General features: G+C 48.3%; 1 protein-coding gene across 6 annotated transcripts in view; it reads right to left on the bottom strand.

The window, feature by feature from the left end:
* Positions 1-19,660, bottom strand: part of EML1 (EMAP like 1) — a 186,884-nt gene that overhangs the window by 21,745 nt on the left and 145,479 nt on the right. For 4 of the 6 annotated variants that reach the window (XM_045452058.1, XM_045452060.1, XM_045452056.1 and 1 more), the window contains exons 5-14: positions 16,264-16,292; positions 15,314-15,370; positions 12,779-12,908; positions 9,968-10,117; positions 8,671-8,740; positions 6,290-6,400; positions 5,361-5,456; positions 3,616-3,750; positions 2,830-2,929; positions 1,754-1,908 (exon numbers count right to left, since the gene is read on the bottom strand). In XM_045452058.1, the coding sequence (XP_045308014.1) occupies positions 1,754-1,908; positions 2,830-2,929; positions 3,616-3,750; positions 5,361-5,456; positions 6,290-6,400; positions 8,671-8,740; positions 9,968-10,117; positions 12,779-12,908; positions 15,314-15,370; positions 16,264-16,292 (1,033 nt within the window). The remainder of the gene's footprint in view (positions 1-1,753; positions 1,909-2,829; positions 2,930-3,615; positions 3,751-5,360; positions 5,457-6,289; positions 6,401-8,670; positions 8,741-9,967; positions 10,118-12,778; positions 12,909-15,313; positions 15,371-16,263; positions 16,293-19,660) is intronic. The other 2 variants (XM_045452055.1, XM_045452059.1) reach the window with 1 other exon arrangement.

Below are 19,660 nucleotides of genomic sequence, written 5' to 3'. Positions count from 1 at the left end.
TGGTTAGTTCACTCTTTTCTTGCTGTGGCATTGGGAGAGCAGTAGCAGGTAAAAATTTGGAAAACAAAGACTAAAATAACATGCCATAAAATTTATTTGTAATTTAAAATGGTAAATTCTTGGGGCGCCTGGGTGGCTCAGTGGGATAAAGGTCCGACTTCAGCTCAGGTCATGATCTCACTTCAGCTCAGGTCCGTGAGTTCGAGCCCCGTGTCGGGCTCTGTGCTGACGGCTCAGAGGCTGGAACCTGCTTCGGATTCTGTGTCTCCCTCGCTCTCTGCCCCTCCCCCACTGGTACTCTGTCTCTCTCAAAATAATAAACATTAAAAAATAAATTAAAAAAAAACGTTAAAAATAAAATGGCTGGGGCGCCTGGGTGGCGCAGTCGGTTAAGCGTCCGACTTCAGCCAGGTCACGATCTCGCGGTCCGGGAGTTCGAGCCCCGCGTCGGGCTCTGGGCTGATGGCTCAGAGCCTGGAGCCTGTTTCCCATTCTGTGTCTCCCTCTCTCTCTGCCCCTCCCCCGTTCATGCTGTGTCTCTCTCTGTCCCAAAAATAAATAAACGTTGAAAAAAAAAATTAAAAAAAAAAATAAATAAAATAAAATGGCTAATTTTATGTGGTACGAATTTTATGTCATTTGAAAAAATGTTTTATGTCATTAAAAAAAAATGAACTGGGTGGTTCAGTCAGTTAAGTGTCTGACTTTGGCTCAGGTCACGATCACACAGTCTGTGGGTTCAAGACCCACATCAGGCTCTGTGCTGACAGCTGGGAGCCTGGAGCCTGCTTCAGATTCTGTGTCTCCCTCGCTCTCTCTGCCCCTCCCCCGCTCACAATCTGTCTCTCTGTCTCAAAAATAAACATTAAAAAAATTAAAAAAAGAAAAAAGAAGTTGGAAAAGTTCTAGAATGTGTCCATCCTACTCTGGGGATAAAGACCATCAACCTTCAGAGTGATGCCGACCTTAATGTCTGCCTGCTCATAATTTCCCAGAGCTCATTGAGACAGAAAATTTCGTGAGGGTGTGGAAGGCATATTAAATTTCTTGTCTGGGGCTCCTACTGGTGTGTAGGGCTGCTGGCCATGTAATGAGGAGGTCAAGTAGATAGTAAAAGGAGTTAGAGCTTTAGAGAACGTGTCGGCCCTCAGCCACATACAAAGTAAATACTCAGTAAACACTAGTGATAATGTCTCCAAAGTAACACCTAGAAATTAAAGTGGAAAGCGCAGAAAGATCTTAATGAAAAAGCATAACATGGATAATATTCCCTTGGAAAAGTGAGGCCGTCCAATTATAAAGACATTCTAAATGTCAAACACGTTATAACCTAAATTTTTATAAACCTAATTCCATTTTAGTTGTTACACTTAAACTGCCTCCATGACTTTAATAAAATGTTACCCCATTTGGGGCTCCTGGGTGGCTCAGTCGGTTAAGCGACTGACTTCAGCTCAGGTCATGACCTCGCGGTTCCAGAGTTCGAGCCCCGCATCGGGGCACAGAGCCTGGAACCTGCTTCAGATTCTGTGTCTCCCTCTCTCTCTCTGCCCCTCCCCCGCTCATGCTCTGTCTCTCTCTGTCTCTCAAAAATAAACATTAAAAAAAGTTTATAATGTTACCCCATTTAATAGAATTTTATCTAAACCATTTTCAAAACTATAAGCTAAAGATTTCAAACGAACAAGGAAACTGGTTAATATAGCAGTTTTAGGTTCAAAGTGAATTTCGATACTGCTGCTTGCTGTCTTACCTCAGTTTTACGAAGTTTCTGATAGTTTCCGTTCCAAGAAATGAGCTTTCGGTCTTTCCCTCCTCCCGACACCAGTGTGCCGTCCCTTAACATACAAAGTGCAAAAATGCCACCCTCGTGGGCCCCTTGAACTGCATAGCTTATCCGATTTGTACCTAAACACACCAAGAAAACCGTCCTCAGTACGTTATCAAAACACTTGCCTCTCTCCCTCGCATCTCATTTTTGTTTTAAAACGTGATCCTGTTGGTTAGGACACCTCTGCAGTGCGAATCTCCAGGGGACGCAATTTCTAGAAGCTCACCAAGCACCAGAAAAGCATGCCTTGGGTTACTTTACAGTTCAGAAGAACATGCCAGAAGGAAGAACAGGACGGAGAGAGCATGGCGGGATTCCACATGGCGGAAAACAGGGACTTGAGTTTAATGTGCTCTGTGTCATTTGACGAGTGACTCAGTGACCCCTCAGTTTCCCCTTTGTGTAATGGGGCTCCCGCTCACCCCTCAGGATCGTGCTAAGGCTGAAATGGAGCGATGTGTGAAGACTTGCCCCCACAATAGTAGGGATACTAGAGAAGTTGCCACATTAGTCTGAAATCACATCCATGGGTCTCTTTCCACCTTCACCCCAACCCAAACTCTAAGTCCTTTAAGGGCAGGGATGGTGTGTTTTTCCTTTCCGTGTTTAGCACACTGCCCTGCACGTGATTGGTTCTCAATAGCTGTCTCCCAGAGGCCATACGGACCAGAAATGTATTTATTTTACAGCTCAATAAACAGTCGTTGATAGCTTCTTCATTATACTCTGTTAAGAGATCTCCTAATCTCCTAATAAAGCTATTCCATCAACCTATTCTGGGCTTAAAAACCTTTTGTAATGATAGAAAGTGACTATTCTTGTTTTCATCTGTTCTAGTCTTAAGGTCTCAAGTTACGCATGTATGTATGTACCCAAGAAACTTGGGATTTTACTGTAATCCTATCGATTATATTAATAGACAGTTCTTAGAGAAGTCACGTTTGACTTCTTATAACATCCCCCTAGAAGTTTGTGCTCTGGGAACAATCACATGTTACCTTTTCCCCACACCAAGATGTTGCCACTTGAATCTCCAGTAATGGTGTCGCCATTTTCAGAAAAAGTCACGCAGAGGACAAACTTTGGCTTTTCTTGCTTCTGCAAAATGTTGTAAATATATGTACACATTTAGTCAAGACATCCCCTTCTTTGTATGAATAACACCCAGAATCACACCACTCCTAAGCCGCATAGTGTTAGCTTCTGCTACTCCACCATATGCCTTTCGTTTTTATCCCCCGTTACATAACTTAGGCCATGAGGTTACCTGCTCTAAAATAGAGACATTTCTGGTAATTATAAAGCTGCAGACAGTTGGAGCAGAGGAGGGGGCTGGAAGGGCTGGGGGGCGGGCCGGGTTGTCATGACTAGAGCTTTAGGAACAGGGCCCTGGCACCAGAATAACACAGTCCCAACTCCGTGCTGGGAAAAGCCCCATAGGGAAGGAGGCGCTGTCCCTGGTACTGACAAGTCCTGAGCATCTTCTTGGTGGTTCTTTGCAACCACCCTGTGGTGGGAGGGGGTTGCCCTGCCCCCAGGGCATCCTTCCCTGAGCTGCTCCCTGTGTTGGTCCATCTTTCCTTCTTGGGCATGACCAACGTTACCAACAGAGACACAGGGAGCGCCCCAATTCTGTTAGGAATCCGCGGGAATAGTCGTTATTGCTACCTCCCCCAGAGACACTTGCACATTTGCCAATTAAAACAAATTCTAAGCTCCCTTAGAAGCGAGCTGATCACATGCACCACTCAGGGAAGAATAAAACAAGTGTGACTTGACGTTACCTCGAACAGTCCTTGCTTCTTAATAAGGGAGTTTCCTTCTAAGGTCCAAAAGTAGAGATGTGATTTTCCACAAGTAACTATTATATTCGTGTCCGTGGGGTGGAAATCCGCAGCAAATACAGCTTCGTTAGAACACTTTGAGCAAAACAGGAGAATCAAATGTCTCAAATCTCTTAGGACACTCAAGAAAATAAATAACATGGGAACCACAAATAAATAACTCATTCAGGTTAAGCATTATGCCTTTTGATTTTTCTCCCCCTTGAATTCATCTTCCGTGAACACTCAGTGTATGTTTGCTGCATGCCTTAACTTCTCCTTGTCTGTCTCCCCCACTGGACAGTAGCCTAGCCCTGAGGACGGGGACCACAGGTCCTCTGTCTGTGCAGGGCCCCGCACAGGACCTCACACAGAGCTGGCACACAGCACACTTTTGCTGAAGGGCTGGGCTAGGGGTGGGTGGAGACTCAAAAACCACAAGAATCTGCTCTCATCTTCCCGTCTCAGATTCCCAGCCGTGGCTGAACAACAGAATCGCCTGATGTGTGTTAAAATGCAGATGTTAGGCCTCATCCCCATCTAGTGACTGGAATCTCTGGGAGGGGCCCAGGAATCTGGATTACATACAGCTCTATCACTCTTGGCTGACTCTGGCTGCCCTGTTTGCCCTGGGATTCCTTCCTGGTTTAATCCCTAGCATTCTGCTGGTGGTCTCGTGACCAAGCTGGGGTTCTAGGGTTGGATATCTGGCTTTCTTGGTGCCACTTTATCAACTCCGACCCTGTCACCTTGATTTCCAGAACCTGCATCTTTGTTGGCTGACCCTGACTGTTTCTTCTGCTTGAAATTCAGTTATATGCTCTTAAACCTGGGTAATAACTTGCCTCTGTTTACTTCCAACCCAGCAACATAGCCAGAACTGAAACACTTGACCAGAATATGAGAAGGCATGCCTCTAGCATGAAAACAGGTGTTAGGAAAGGTGCCGGATTAGAATACAGACCCCCACATCCCAGACACTCAAGAGAGAAAGGTACGGTGATCTGATGGTAATCCTAATGTTAGGGAAGGAAGGTGATCTAAGGTTAATGGATGACAGGATGAAAAACCCAAAGTCAGTTCTGCAAAAACTGGGATCCGTTCATGATTTGAGTGGGAGGAGAACATAAGAAAGCTTAAAAAAAGGGACCATAAAGGGAAGCCCCAGGACACCCCACAGGAAGAGTCGCACTGGGAGGGCCTGGGATCTGGCTCGCCTTTCCTGAGGCTACTCAGCTTTGGACAAGCCCCGTGCCGGCTGTGCTGCCCTGTCCCTCAGCCCTCAGCTGCTTCTGACCTGTCCCCTCCCCGGCTGGGCAGTGGGCACATCTCACTTATCACATGTGCAGTGCCTTATTCAACAATAAGAAAGGGCACGTTTGCTGAATGAAACGAAGCAGCAGAGAACAGCAAACGATGGAGTGGATTAAAAGGGTAGGGGCTGTCAAGTGAGGAAGAAAACAACCTCACAGATATCATGACGAGAGGAAGAAACCCCACCAGGGCTCGGGAACGGCACCCTGGGAGGGGAGGTGGGCGGGGGGTCAGGGAATCTCAGGTCACGCGTCACGCCTGGGGACCGCGTCGGGAATGGGGAGCCCACTGGCCCACTCAGAAGCAGGAAAGGGACCCGGGAGGCGGCTGGAAGGAGAAGGCTCCAAAATGGGAAATTATAACACAGCCCAGCACGAGACTTGGAGAGAGACCTTTGCGTCGGCCAGCCGTTCTCCTTTCTGCCAGTCCCACACGGACAGTACGTGCTCGTTGGAGTCATCCACGGCACAGAGATTGCTTCCTCCATTCTGGAAGAGAAAAGGCATTCACAGGAAGACTACATTTGAGAATAAAATAGGTTAAAAGTCATTAAAGATCAACATTAATTTTATTTTTAATAAGGAGTCCATTTTGGCCAAAGAATACGTATGCACCACTTTGGGGACCTGCTTCCCTGGTCCCCAGGGGAGGGCAGGTGGATGTGGGGTGATGGAGGGACAGGAGCGGCAGAGAGGGGTTGGGGGTGGCCCTGCCTCATCAGTTCTATTAAGACCAGCCTGTGAAGGGGCTGAAGGACCCCCTCCTGGAGGAGCCGGTGCCCATGGCACATGCAGCACACGTGTGTGACAAACATAGGCCGGGAGGCTGTGCGGGAGCAAAGCCTCCGGGGCTGAGGCTTGTGGTGCTCTGATGTGAGCACGTGCACGTGTGTGTGAATGTTAAGTTTCTGAAATGGCGGCTTATAGGGTGGATCTGTCGCATGGGCACATCCTGAGGGGCCTGGGAGACCATGAGTCCCCTCCAACTCCTGCTTAGGGACAGGCAGCCCGGGTGGGAATGACGGAGGCACACTGGGGCCGCCTACCAAGGGGCAGGTGAAATTCAAGGCCAGAGCCGGCAAAACTGCCTCAAGGAACATGCAGCCGGTGTTGCAGGGCCTCTGCCCATCACGTGTGCGACCCGAGGGTGTGTGTGTGACCTCTGAATGAGGGGACCTGGGACGCGGGACAGTTTCATCATGCAAATCTGTGCACGCACCCAGGCGGCTACGGAGCGTGTTAACCTCCTCCCTCTTCAACCTTGAGCTGATTCTCTCCTCCCTGGGGACGAGGACACCAGCACCCACAGGGCCCATACTTACAGATTTTGAGAACGCGATACAGGTAACGGCTCGGTCAAAAAACCCAACTCCGATGACATGCAGTGTGTTCAGCGTCACGGAATCCCAGATGCGCACGTGTGGGGGCAATTGCTGTTTGGAAGGAAATACAGAGTCGCCCGTTGTGATGGTCATAGATTCATCTTTACCTCGAAGCTGCAGGCTTACTTCAATTCTGTCCAAACAAAAAGTCTTTTTCTGCATTTGAAGGCTCTGCCTTTTAACATAAATGAAACATTCCCAAATGGCTTCAGGCGATCAGGGCCCCCGTGGCCAATGTGACTTTAGGGGAGGTCCACCAGGTTTTAAATTTGGAATAGCCAAGTCTTCCTAACTGTTCCACAGGAGCTGATATTCTGACTGGTACGTCTAGATGCATCTGAATTTTAAAAATGAAAAATGATGAGGAACCTGGAACCTCATATTCCTTTAAGTCTGTATTATCACTAAGGTATAAATTAGTCTAAATTCAGCAAGACGGTCACCACCCAATAGTGTTGACAGTTTAACATTCTCGGGCCTCACGGGAGCAAAACAGGCAATCGATCACGATCACGCACGGATGACATTTAGAATTGTCACGATTAGTTGCAAACGCTCTCGATTGTGCTCCGACGTGAAGGATACTAATTTTTCTCCTTAGAGCCCTGAACAGATTAATCGGGAAAAGGACAGGCATTATACCTAGTTAGGGACAGAGTGGGCTGAGGCAGTAGGCCAGGCTCTAGCCTTGACTTGGTCTGAGGAGCTGGGCGTCTGCAGACAGTTCACCTGGACTGTCGGCATTGCCCGGCACGTGCACTGTAAGGGCGGGCTCAGATGACTATCACGTTTTCCCCGGCTCTAAAGTTCAGATTCAATGTCAAGGCCAGAGACTGAAATACACTATGAATCCACTAGAGGGAAGAGCAAATGCTTTGCTACTCATGTAGAAGACTTTAAAAAGCTGCTTAACATTTTAAAAAAGGACGAAGGCCCTGGGCCATTTATGTGCATTTATGTAATAGTAAACTGATTTCCACTGTTCCTGTGACTTCTTTTTTTTTTTTTTTTTTTTTTTTTTTTTCAACGTTTTTATTTTATTTTTGGGACAGAGAGAGACAGAGCATGAACGGGGGAGAGGCAGAGAGAGAGGGAGACACAGAATCGGAAACAGGCTCCAGGCTCTGAGCCATCAGCCCAGAGCCTGACGCGGGGCTCGAACTCCCGGACCGCGAGATCGTGACCTGGCTGAAGTCGGACGCTTAACCGACTGCGCCACCCAGGCGCCCCTGTGACTTCTTTTTAAGTGCGGAATTTTCATGGGAAATAGCATAAAGTTAATATTTAAAATACGACATTATTAAAATATTTTCTGAAAAGTTACAACGTCATTAGAATATTTTCTGAAAATTGGTAGCCAGCATCTGTGCTTTCTGGAAGAACACACACTGGTAAAAATGGAAATACTCCGTGTCATTAGGTTCCTTTCATACACTGTGCAAGTAGAGATCAAAAAAGCTACAGGGGGTGTTGGTTAAGACACGGCAGTGACCACAGACTGCGGCCTAGAAGGAACTGGAAGCCAGTTTCGCACTGTGCTCTATTTGTCAGACCCCACTAGTTCCCTCCTGATTCCTTAAAATTCCAGGCGAAGTCTTGCTGAGGTGCTTATAAAACTTGTGCCCAAACTCTCTGGCAGCCTTTGAGGGTCATGTGCAGACTCGCGCTCCGGGGTGACGTCAGGAATTCGGGGCACTTAGGCGGAGGGTGCCTGAAGTCTGCTGAAGAGGCAAAATGCCCCATCTCCAAACGCTATTCATTATGACTTTTACTTATTAAATGCGTACTTACTACGTTCGTGTTCGTCACGCGTGTAAAGAAATATCTTAAGAATCGCTGAATTCTTAGGCAAGACCAAGGCTGTTTAAAACCTGGCTGAAATTAAGGTGAGTTCGAGGGGGTTTTAAGGTCACTGTAAGAAAATCTGCGATAAAAAAATTCTAATGAAGGGTTAAGAAGCATTCAGCTACTTTATACCTAGGCAGGCTTAATCATCAGTGCAAGGTTTCCAGATTATACTGAGTTAACGGTTCGTTACAAAAATAGGAAAGATAGGGGCGCCTGGGTGGCGCAGTCGGTTAAGCGTCCGACTTCGGCTCAAGTCATGATCTTGCGGTCCGTGGGTTCGGGCCCCGCGTCGGGTTCTGTGCCGACGGCTCAGAGGCTGGAGCCTGTTTCGGATTCTGTGTCTCCCTCTCTCTCTGACCCTCCCCCGTTCATGCTCTGTCTCTCTCTGTCTCAAAAATAAAATAAACGTTAAAAAAAAAAAATTAAAAAAAATTAAAAAATAAAATAAAAATAGGAAAGATAATGCAACTCACTTTTCCATCCTTAGATGTACCAGCGACTTGTCCCGTTGCTATCGTGATCCTGTCAGGGTGAACCGCTAGGCTAAAAAGAGGGTATTTATAAAACATCCACGCTTTAAAAGTACGCTTTACTTTTCTCTTGGCCACACAGAGTCTAGTCAAAACTTTAAATGTAAGAACTATATGGTACCTGACCTCTTACAGAGTCACCAGAGAGTCTCTGCGCACCCCAATGACCTTGGGCAGTTAGTGCCTATCTCATCCAGCCCTTCTGTCTCGAGAATTTCCAAACGCAAGGAGAAAGCAGCCTTTGCTTGGAAAATACCAACTCTACAACAACCTTGATTAAGTATGTTAAACAGCAAAAATACCTTTAAAAAAGTTTTTTTTTAACGTTTATTTATTTTTTTTTGAGAGAGAGAGAGAGAAAGAGCGTGATCAGGGGAAGGGGCAGAAGCGAGGGAGACACAGATGGGAAGCAGATTCCAGGCGCTGAGCTGTCAGCACAGAGCCTGATGCGGGGCTTGAACCCACGGACTGTGAGGTCGTGACCTGAGCTGAAGTCAGATGCTCAACCGACCGAGCCACCCGGGCGCCCCCAAAATATCATCTTTTACCAACAGGAGTTTCACAATTGATCAGGGATCTAGGACAATTAGAAATAGGTAAGTCCCCCTGCTTTATTACCCATCCTTCCAAAAGCTGTAAGTGGATCATGAATGAATTAAAATGAATGAATTACAGCAAGGCCAGAAATAAACACGGGTATTTTTACTTTTATTAAATAAAATGCCTGGGTGGCTCAGTCGGTTGAGTGTCCCACTCCGGCTCAGGTCATGATCTCACCATTTGTGAGTTCGAGCCCTGCATCGGGCTCTGTGCTGACAGCTCGGAGCCTGAAGCCTGTTTCAGATTCAGGGTCTCCCTCTCTCTCTGCCCCTCTCCCGCTTGTGCTCTGTTTTTCTCTCTCTCTCTCCCCAAAATAAACATTAAAAAAAATTTTTTTAATATAAAGACCCACATTAGAATCTACTAGCATTTGTGTTAAGAAGGACTCCAAACCGGGGTCTATGAGAACTATTTGTTTGGGTGACACGGTTGGTTACGCGGATGTGTTATAAGGACAAAAAAACTAGTCTGTAGCGTCTTAGAGAGATGGGTAGCTAGCAGACCACCGGGTACAGACAACGTGGAACATAAAGAGCTTTTCCAAAAGATCTTATTTCCCCAGAGCTCTTCTCCTCTCTTTAGTTACATCCCAGCCCGACGTCTTTCCACTGACGCTATTTCTACAGGGGTGAGGACTCACCACTTCACATCGTCGTTGTGGCCGGCGTAGTGCCTCTGGAGCTGTTCCTCGACGTTGTACAGCACCACCACGGAGGCGATGAAGTACACCGTCTCCCCCGTTGGAAGCAAGTACAGGTTGTTACGACAGTCGCGACCCCGGTACCCATAGCTTTGTGTACGTCAAGATAAACCTGATTTCCTTTAAGACCCGACAAGACATCAGCTTTATTCAACAGGAATGGGCAGTAAAATTCCCTAAGACTAATACCATCAATTTCTCTCATTTAAGTAACTTTAAACTGTGGGGCGCCTGGGTGGTTCAGTCGGTGAAGCGTCCGACTTCGGCTCAGGTCATGATCTCATGGTCCGTGAGTTCGAACCCCGCGTCGGGCTCTGTGCTGACAGCTCGGAGCCTGGAGCCTGCTTTGGAATCTGTGTCTCCCTCTCTCTCTGCCCCTCTCCCACTGCCTCTGAAAAATGAATAAGCCTTAAAAAAAAAAGATAAATAAATTTTAAGATACTGGTGATTGATTTGTATATACCTTATTGAGTGAATTTTATTTTTATTGTAATCTAGGAGCTAAATCTTTTACTTAAAAAGTTTTTTTATGTTATGAAAGTACTTGTAAAAGGTGCAAAGGACACTCCCACATACCTACGTAAAAGGTGAAAAATGTAGCTCCTCCTTGCCCCAACATCCCCAGCTTCTTGGGGATAATTACCTCAGTTAGGATTTTGGAATGTATACTTCCAAACCTTGAAAACTATTTTTGAGAGCAAAACTTCACTTGAATTTGAATGTGAAAAGATAATCTAACAAAAGTACCATTTATTTATTTGAAGTAAATTCCACTGTGTCACATCTTTTAAAATATGAATAGAGAGTAGGCTGAAAAAAATGTGCTTCGAATAATGTTTTCCAGCCGCGATTTACCCTAAAATTTAAACCATTATGCACTTAAAGAAGAATCACTTTAATTATATGTGCCAAAACAGATGTCCTAGTGAATGCTTAGGACATCTGAATCTGAAAATATAAAGAAGATATTTTGGGAGAGAAACTTAGGTACAGATGAGAATTCTAGAAAATTCCCAAAGAATATGATACCATCCTTTCAAATAGTAATTCTTCCAACTGATTACAATAGCATCAGTTTGAACCAACTTCTTAGGGGAACCTGGGTGGCTGACTCGGTTGAGTGTCTGTCTGACTCTTGATTTCAGCTCAGGTCACGATCTCACGGTTTGCGAGTTCTAGTCCCACTTGGGATTCCCTCTCTCCCTCTCTCTCTGCCCCTACCCCTCTCGTGTTCTCTCTCTCTCAAAGTAGTAAACCTAAAAAAATATTTAAAAAAAATAAAAAATAAAATAAACCAACTTCTCAGAATTTATATTTGGGGCTTGGCATTAAACTGGTACTCAATAGAAATTTGTTTGAGGGCGAAGAGAGGATTTTTGTTGTCTTAAAATCTGCATGGACCGGAAGGTGGCCTCTGCAGAATTCCTTTAAAGTAAAATAAATAAAATAAAATAAATAAGGAAAACTAAAGTAAAAGTTTAAAAAAAAAACCCAACGCTTCATTCACCCTTTTCATAGGCTCGATTTCTTTGTCTTTCAGGTTTTTCTCTCTGGAAGCTCATTCACTTTTCTAAATCTCATAGTATGAAGGCTCCAGCAGCTTGATCTCAAGAATGTCAGTCATAGGGCTGACTCATTTCTGAGATTTACATTTGGGTGGGGGAGGCTGTTTCTTTTTCTTAAAGTAGCGTTCTATCTACGCCACATGCGGATTTTCTTTACGCCTGTATCTACTCCCTTCCTTCAGTACTGGGGTATTATTCCCAGTCTGATGTTACTCCTTTAATTAGTGTTGACCTTGCTGTTAGGTTCCCAGGGCTGGCCAGGCCCCCACCTGGTTTCAGGGGGGAATGCCTGTCCTTCCTTCCAGTGTATCACTCTTCGGGTTCAAAAACCTCCTGCCAGCACGGTTTAGTTCAATTTCTGACATTCTCATTTTCGTTAAGTTTGTAAGTTCAGTATCTTCTTGAGTTTCCATGCTGTTTCCATGTGCCCCTGCAGAGCTCACTAAGCAGGGGCCAACTAGTGTTACAAATAACCAGCTTTCAATCTCATTAGAATCCTAAACTCTACGCATTTGTGATTATTTTCATTCAGCTTGCTTTTCTCTTAGTGTTTAACTACCTTTATTTTTATAAAGTTTATTTATTTATTTTGAGAGGGAGAGAGAAAGCATGAGTGAGAAGGGGGCGGGAAGGAGAGAGGGAGAGAGGGAGAGAGGGAGAGAGGGGGAGAGAGAGAGAGAGAGAGAGAGAGAGAGAGAGAGAGAATCAATCCCAAACAGACTCGTCGCTGTCAGCGTGGAACTCACAAGCTGTCAGATTGTGACCTGGGCTGAAATCAAGAGTCAGACGCTCAACTGACTGAGCCACCCAGGCAACCAGCCCAGTTTTAAACTACCTTTATTCTGTTGGAAAGATTAAAATTCAAGCCAGAAAGAAAGTGATGCGTTTTCTCACGGCTCTTCAAAAACGAACAGACAAACAAAACCCCAACCATCCAGCCAATCCTATGAACCTTAATATTTTCTTGTCGGGAAATAAATGCATATGTATTTGAGCAAGGACCACCATCTTTCATTCAGGAATGATAGGTCAGTGTCCCCCTAGCCAGCAGCACTCACGGAGCCTATTTGCAAGGACACCGTACGGGGTTCTCACATATGGCCCATTTTGTTAAATCAAAAAAAAAAAAAAAAAAAAAATTTCAGTGTGGATAGACTATTTGGCCTAATCGGTGAATAAAGGATACACCCATTCCAGTTTCAGTCTCTTGGTGGGAAGCTCTACCTTTGCTTCCAAATTATAAGAGTCCACTTGATCTCTGGGCAGGTACATGGTAACAGGGCGTCCGCGAAGAAACATTTTTACGTATCCTTCTTCTACAACAAGAACAAAGACATCAGTTAAGACGCCTCTGGGCCCGGTGGATCTGAAAACAAATGTCTACTTTCTTTCCCCTCTTAACGTCCCAGGAAAGGGTCTAGCTACTCTTCGCGTGATTTCTAATTAACGTGTTGGGGGTGGGGTGGGGGGGGGAAATAACGGAAACCTGAAGTCTCACCATTGAAAACCAAAGTTTTCACCCTGTTTACGCTGGACGTGCTGCTTCCTCAAGTACGTGAAATACGTGAGAAATTGTAATAGAGAGGGAAGAGCTAGATTCCATTGTTTTTCCACGAGAGACTCAGTGCTTACACTTGTCTTCGCCATCGGTGGGGGAGGGAAATGCCACCTCGCAAAATTGCAACCAATGCAAAAAATCCACTTAGAGTTGTCAGTGATTGCCATGTATATACAATTCCAGTAGCGAAATTCATAAGGCATCTTTTGACACTTAGATCGTTTTGTTATATCGCAATGTAAAAATATACCTTTATGTATCTTATCCGCTGGACACATTTTTCGAGTATAAAGAACACAAAATCAGCAAGAGTGCATGCTGGGGTACACACAAGAAGGAAAATGCTCAAAGATAAGCTTGAAAGAACACGGAAGGACTAAAGACCCATTAGGGGGAGATGCTGAGAAACAGAAGCTTCTAGAAGAAGCATTTTTACAATAAAATAACTTCTGACGTCTCAAGAAGTCATTACGGGGGCAAAAGTAAAACCCAGTCATACATCAACCTGGGACACGTGCAGTTTTAAAAAAGAAACAAGGTGGGGGTTTCTGCTCGCTTTCAGGATACAGTAAGACCAAGGAAAATGTCCTGTGAGTTCCTGACGAATTCGGTTAGAACTCACTGCCGATCCCAGGACCAGGCCTCCACGGCATTTAAACTGGGTCGCTCCAGCCATGGCGGCACATTAACTCGAGAGAAGAAACATCGGCGGAGGGGACATCGGTGAGGAAAAGTCACGAAATAGCTATGGTGCCGTGAGCACCACATTTACAAGTTACTTTTGTAAATCTGGCTCCTAAGGACCCTCAAATGCCGCATGCGAGCCCCCCCCCCCCCCCGCACACTAAGAGGCCGTCCCGGTTTTATGTTAGTGCACACGTGCATGTCAGGCCTCACATGCGTGTGATGCATTCTTCACGCCACGTATTAAGTCTGACTTTTAAGTAAGGGGCAATACACGCTCAGCCTGCAGACGGCGTGCCAGGCGCTCTGTTCCGTGGGCGCTCCGCGAGGATGCCGCCACAGGGTCCGCCCTCCCCAGATCCGCCGGGACCAGCCGAGCAGAGGTCCTGGTACCCGAGGCTGTCTTGTCACTGCCCCTCCCCGGGCATTTTATATTCTGCAGCCGAACCCGTCGAGGCCCCAAGTGGATTCCACCAAGTCCTTCCTCCACGCAATGTCCTTTGCCCGCCCTCTTACCTGCTGGATCCAAACGTCTAGCATCCTGCCTGCTCTCCCCTAAGTGGCCGCGCCGGCCTTGAGCGCCCCACCTGGACCCTCCTGTCTGGCCGGAAGTGTCTCCACCGCCCTACACATCTACCCAGCTCCGGGCCCCTGCTCCTCCCCTCGCCCCAAACCTCTTCTCTTCTTTAGTCCCTCCCCCTAATCTGGGCTCATCGGACGGTGTGGCCGCCACACCGGCAGGACCTAGGAGCGCCCGGCAGAGGACAGAAGGAAGAAGAAAGCAGATGCCAGCAAAGCACAGAGCTGAGGACAAGCGGTTCCCTCAACTGTCTTTGTACGCGAGGAGGCACAGAACGTGGATGGGTAACAAAGAGGCTATGATGCCATCTCCACAGCACGGCAGAGCCCTCCGTGGCTGTAATAATCAGTGTGTGTGAAACACTGAGCGCACCGTAGCCGCGTGCTGGTTAAATCCTCGGGACCGAGGCTTACTTCTCGCACGATGCTAAACCACTGAACGAGGCCCCCCCCAAAAGCCCTGAATTTTGCCTTGGCATTGCTTTGCCCTGGCAATTTGGGCATTCTATGTCTGAGATCGAAACACAGCCAGGGAAGGCAATGGAATCTTCCAGGCAGGTTAGGACCACAGCACGCAGCCGCCCACCGGAAGGTGCGGAGCGAGAGGCCAGCCGCAGCGGGACATCCAGGGCCGCCCTATAGCTCTCTTAGGGTTTCTACGAATCCTTCAGAGTTCCTGCAAAACCAGCTGGTAACCAAGCCGGATCGAATGTACAGCTACTTATCAAAACCCATCCAAGTAAAGGCGCAGGACTGCTGTTTAACTTCAGGTGCAGTGGCTTGTGTGATGGACATGTTTTCGTACGAGGAGAGTATCTGCTTGGCCGTACGGAAAAGGGTTCGGCAGCCTGGGTAGCAGCTTTGTTGAGAGAGCTGTGAGATTTCAGAAATGCCGCCTACCTTTGCAGTGTATCACCCGGCGTTTCCCTTGTGATTTCGGAGACAGGGACAGAAGCGCTAGATGAAGAGATAGCGAGAACTGCAGGAGGGACCTGGGGCAGCTAGCTCTTGGGGGGGGTGGCCCCCCGCCCCTGCAGAGGAGCCTGTGGGGGGCTCAGGACCTGGCTCCACAGGCATAGGGCGATTATAGTTTTCAGCGCGTGATTTCATGCTTCCCGAACAGGAAACGAATCCTAAATAAAGCACATGCTGCTACCTACGGGGGGCTGACTTTTACATCAGTTCCAGTTCCGAATCGAAGGGGGAAAAACCCAAAGTTAAAATGAGATGGGTTTGTTTAACGGGTGACATACCCGTCAACGATTTTGCATTTTCGATGCGCTTTTGAAGAAGGTTAATATCCTAACAATAGCATCTACCTTATTATAAAATGGGTTAACAAAAAGAAAAAAGAAAAGGTATATGGAAAGGTACATCATGAACTATTAGTTTGCAGTTTAGGAGACTGAAGGCAGAAAGAGAGAGTAAAAAAAAAAAAAAAGCTCCTTTTGGACAAAGTGATCACTTAACGCATCAGAGAGCTTTCCTATCAGAGGTGTTGCCTCGGGAGCCCCAGGGGAGAGGGAGGAACAAGAAAGGCCACACACGATCTTCAACCTAGAAGTTCGGCTTTCACAGGTGTGGTGGCGTCTCACTCTTCCTCCTTGTTGACGCATCTTGAATCGGTCTTCAAGGGGGTAAGGGAAAGGGTCTAGTCTTTGCGACCAAGTTACGGGCCGTGCCTGGGATCTGAGCCCCGACCCGTGGGCACGGGCTTCCTGGCCCTCAGCCTGTCAGCCCTGCCACGCAGACTCCACATGTGACAAGTGGCCCCCAGAACCGCTCCGCGTGCGTCCCCCAAGTCCTGAGGGGACCGAGGGGCACGCGCACAAACGTTGAACGGGACTTACCTGCGCTGAAGACGGGCTCCTTGGGTTTGCTGCGGAGACAAAACAGAAACAGGGTTTAGAGGGAGGCTGGTGTGGCAGGTGCTTAACCTCATTCATGAAAGACCCCCCAGCTCACCGGTGGCAGCACAGGCCGGTCACACTGATGCTGTGCCGGTGATTCTCGCTAACGAGAGAAACAAAACCACGCAACTGCAGAGAGGGACAAATGTACGTGAGAACGTCTAAAACCAGGTGCAAGAGATTGTGGCCCCCGCTTTGCCGCCACAACTGAGCTGTTTATGAGAGCAGGTAAGTGTCTGCGGCAGGAAAACGTGCTTGGTCGGGATGCAAACGGCCACGTCTACACACGCAAAGGTTTGCTCTTCTCACGGATGATTGAAAGCGCTTATTTAAAACCAGAAAGTTGGGGCGCCTGGGTGGCGCAGTCGGTTAAGCGTCCGACTTCAGCCAGGTCACGATCTCGCGGTCCGGGAGTTCGAGCCCCGCGTCAGGCTCTGGGCTGATGGCTCGGAGCCTGGAGCCTGTTTCCGATTCTGTGTCTCCCTCTCTCTCTGCCCCTCCCCCTTTCATGCTCTGTCTCTCTCTGTCCCAAAAATAAATAAACGTTGAAAAAAAAATTAAAAAAAAAAATAAATAAATAAAATAAAACCAGAAAGTTCCTGACGTAGGACTTGCTGACACACCCAGCTCCTGGCAGGGTAGCTACTGTGAGAAGGGAAAGAGGGAAAACATAAGGAATATCGGGGCCGCGGCCATCTCATCAGTGTTGTGGGGGCCCCACCGCGGATTTCTGCCGGGCTGGGACCACCCCACGACTGCACCCGGGAAACCAAATCCCCAGAGCATTCAAGGTTACGCCGCCGACGGACTAGGGACAGCCCCAGGGGCAGGCTTCCCCGGGATGAGCTGGCATGAGCAGCAGAGCATGCGACCACTTTCCAGGACAAGCACCTGCCTGCCAGACAAGGGAAGGGACCCTCAGGCAGCCAGACAAGGGAAGGGACCCTCAGGCAGGGCAGGAAGTGTCTCCCGTTCAAACCCAGGTCTGCGAGACTCCGGCGTCTACACCATCTGCCCCGTATACCCTGCTTCCTGGATTTGCCTCCTGCTTTAAGACATGGAACAAGACCGACCACGTAAATGAAACCCGCCCCCGAGAGAGCCACAGAGGCACACAGGTTGGTGTGTGTGCGTAGTTTCCAAAAAGTACCTGAGCAGATATAGTCCCGATGTTACATTTCTCCTCCAGTTTTTTCTTGAAATACATTCAGAAACACTACCAGTAAGAATCAGCCTTAACCCCAGCATATAATAAACAATATTATCAATATGTTGGACTTCCAGATAATTTGATGCAGTACCAGGGGGTAAACTCCTGACCGATGCTTTGGAAGTGCTCGGCAGTCTGTTCAAGTGTGCTTTACGTAGTTGGGGCTGTTGCGGGCTTAGTTCTCGGGACTCTCGCCTTTGGTCGTTGAAAACTACTCTGAGAGGGGTGCCTGGGGGGCTCAGTCGGTTAAGCGTCTGACTCTTGATTTCAGCTCAGGTCACGATCTCACAGTTTGTGAGTTCGAGCCCTATGTCGGGTTCTGCACAGACAGCGGGGAGCCTGCCTGGGATTCTCTCTCTCCCTCTCTGCCCCTCCCATGCATATTCTCTCTCTCTCTCTCTCTCTCTCTCTCTCTCTCTCAATAAACTTAAAAGAAATTTTTTTAAAATAAAAGATATTAAAAAAAAACCTACTCTGAAAGCATGACACAAAACTCGAAGTGCCACACTGGCCTCGAGGCCCTAGTGCCATCTCTCCTGACAACTTTATTTCTTTGTCTGCATCTCCCTCTGCTGTCCCCTGGTCCACGAGTCTAGCTGCCCCATCGCTGGTGTCTCTCCCACGTGCCCGGAGCTCCTGTGACAGGTGACTGGCCTGGCTTCCCCTCCTCCTGGACACCGTCCCACGGCCCCCGTGTTGTCTGTGCTCCAAGCCTCTTCCCAGGGAGGCCTCTGAGGCTCTGCAACGTCCTGGGGTCCTCCCGACACACCCTGTGCCCCAGCCAGTGGCAGTTCTCTGCACGGCTCCCAGCAGCCCTCTCAGGCTGCTCCTCCCTCACCCAGCGGCGGGTAAACGCAGTCAGGGCGGGGGTCTCTGCTCTGCTTGCTGCTGTGACGGCAAGGCCGGGGGCAGGGGGTGGGTGGTGTAGGGTTCCCCGGGCTCTCCCAGTGGGTCCTCAGACTTGACCGTGGGCTGTGTCTCCGGGGCTGTCAGCTCTCCTGTCCCTCCTTCAGGGGTGACCGTTCTTGCAGGCACCTGGTCCACAGGGTAGATGATTTCTCTTGGTTCCCCTGCTCTGCCCTCGTACGACAGCAGCTGATGTGCCTGTGTTTCAGAGGGGATGTCTTCCTTCCTGCACTCCGGACCTGCTCCTGATCTGTCACGAGCTCACTGAAGGTCTGCAGAAAGGTGTGCATGAGTGCGTACGTGTGTGTGTGCACGCACATGTGTGTGTGTGAAGCGCCCCCTGTGCATGGGGCTTGCAAAAATTCCAAACGACCACGACAGTCCACACCCGGCTGAATTATTCCGTGAGCTTTCGGCTGCTTTCTTCTGACGTGATCCCCGACGGCCCCTCTCCTCTGCAGCTCGGCCCAGGATAAAAGCAGCCGTGGACCCGTCTCTCCTAAGACAGGCTCGTCGCCGTGTGGATTTTAGTTCATCACATTACTTTGTGACCTGAGCTCCACGGTGGGTTTAAAATAGCCATGCTTCTGTCGATCACCGGCTTGTTCTCGCCGTCAGAGCCGGAGTGACAGTCCTGTGACCATCTAAGCGGAAACACAGGTCTTAACTCCGACTTTCACATATGATGAGAGTCACAGGCAGGGTGAGGACACGGGAGGAAGGGCCGAAGCAGAAGACGGCAGCGCAAGCCTACCGGCTACAGGAACATAATGACGGGGAAGCCAGGTAGGGAATCAGAAGACACGAGAGCCATCCTTCCGTCATGACTTTAATCACAGAAGTGGAAAGACACAAAAGCCCCAAACGCAGGAACAAGCAATCCAGAACCTTCCCTGGAGATTGAGAAGAACAATTATGAACTATGTTCCTCTTAGAAAGAGCGATCCGTAGGGCAGTTCGAATTCCAGACACAGGGAGGCCCGTGGACTCCTGAGGCCGGGCTTGTGACATTACAGGAAGAATCAAAGATCTATCTATTAGGGGCGTCTGGGTGGCTCCGTCGGTTAAGCGTCCGCCTTCAGCTCAGGTCGTGATCTCACGGTTCGTGGGTTCAAGCCCTGCGTCGGGCTCTGTGCTGACAGCTCGGAGCCTGGAGCCTCCTTCGGATTCTGTGTCTCCCCCTCCCTCTGCCCCTCCCCTGCTCATGCTCTGTCTCTCTCT

The sequence above is a fragment of the Leopardus geoffroyi genome, chromosome B3 (genome assembly GCF_018350155.1).
Source record: "Leopardus geoffroyi isolate Oge1 chromosome B3, O.geoffroyi_Oge1_pat1.0, whole genome shotgun sequence".
In the NCBI taxonomy this organism is placed as follows: Eukaryota; Metazoa; Chordata; class Mammalia; order Carnivora; family Felidae; genus Leopardus; species Leopardus geoffroyi.
The sequence above is the reverse complement of the archived record's forward strand: the minus strand, read 5'-3'. Positions and strand labels throughout refer to the sequence as shown.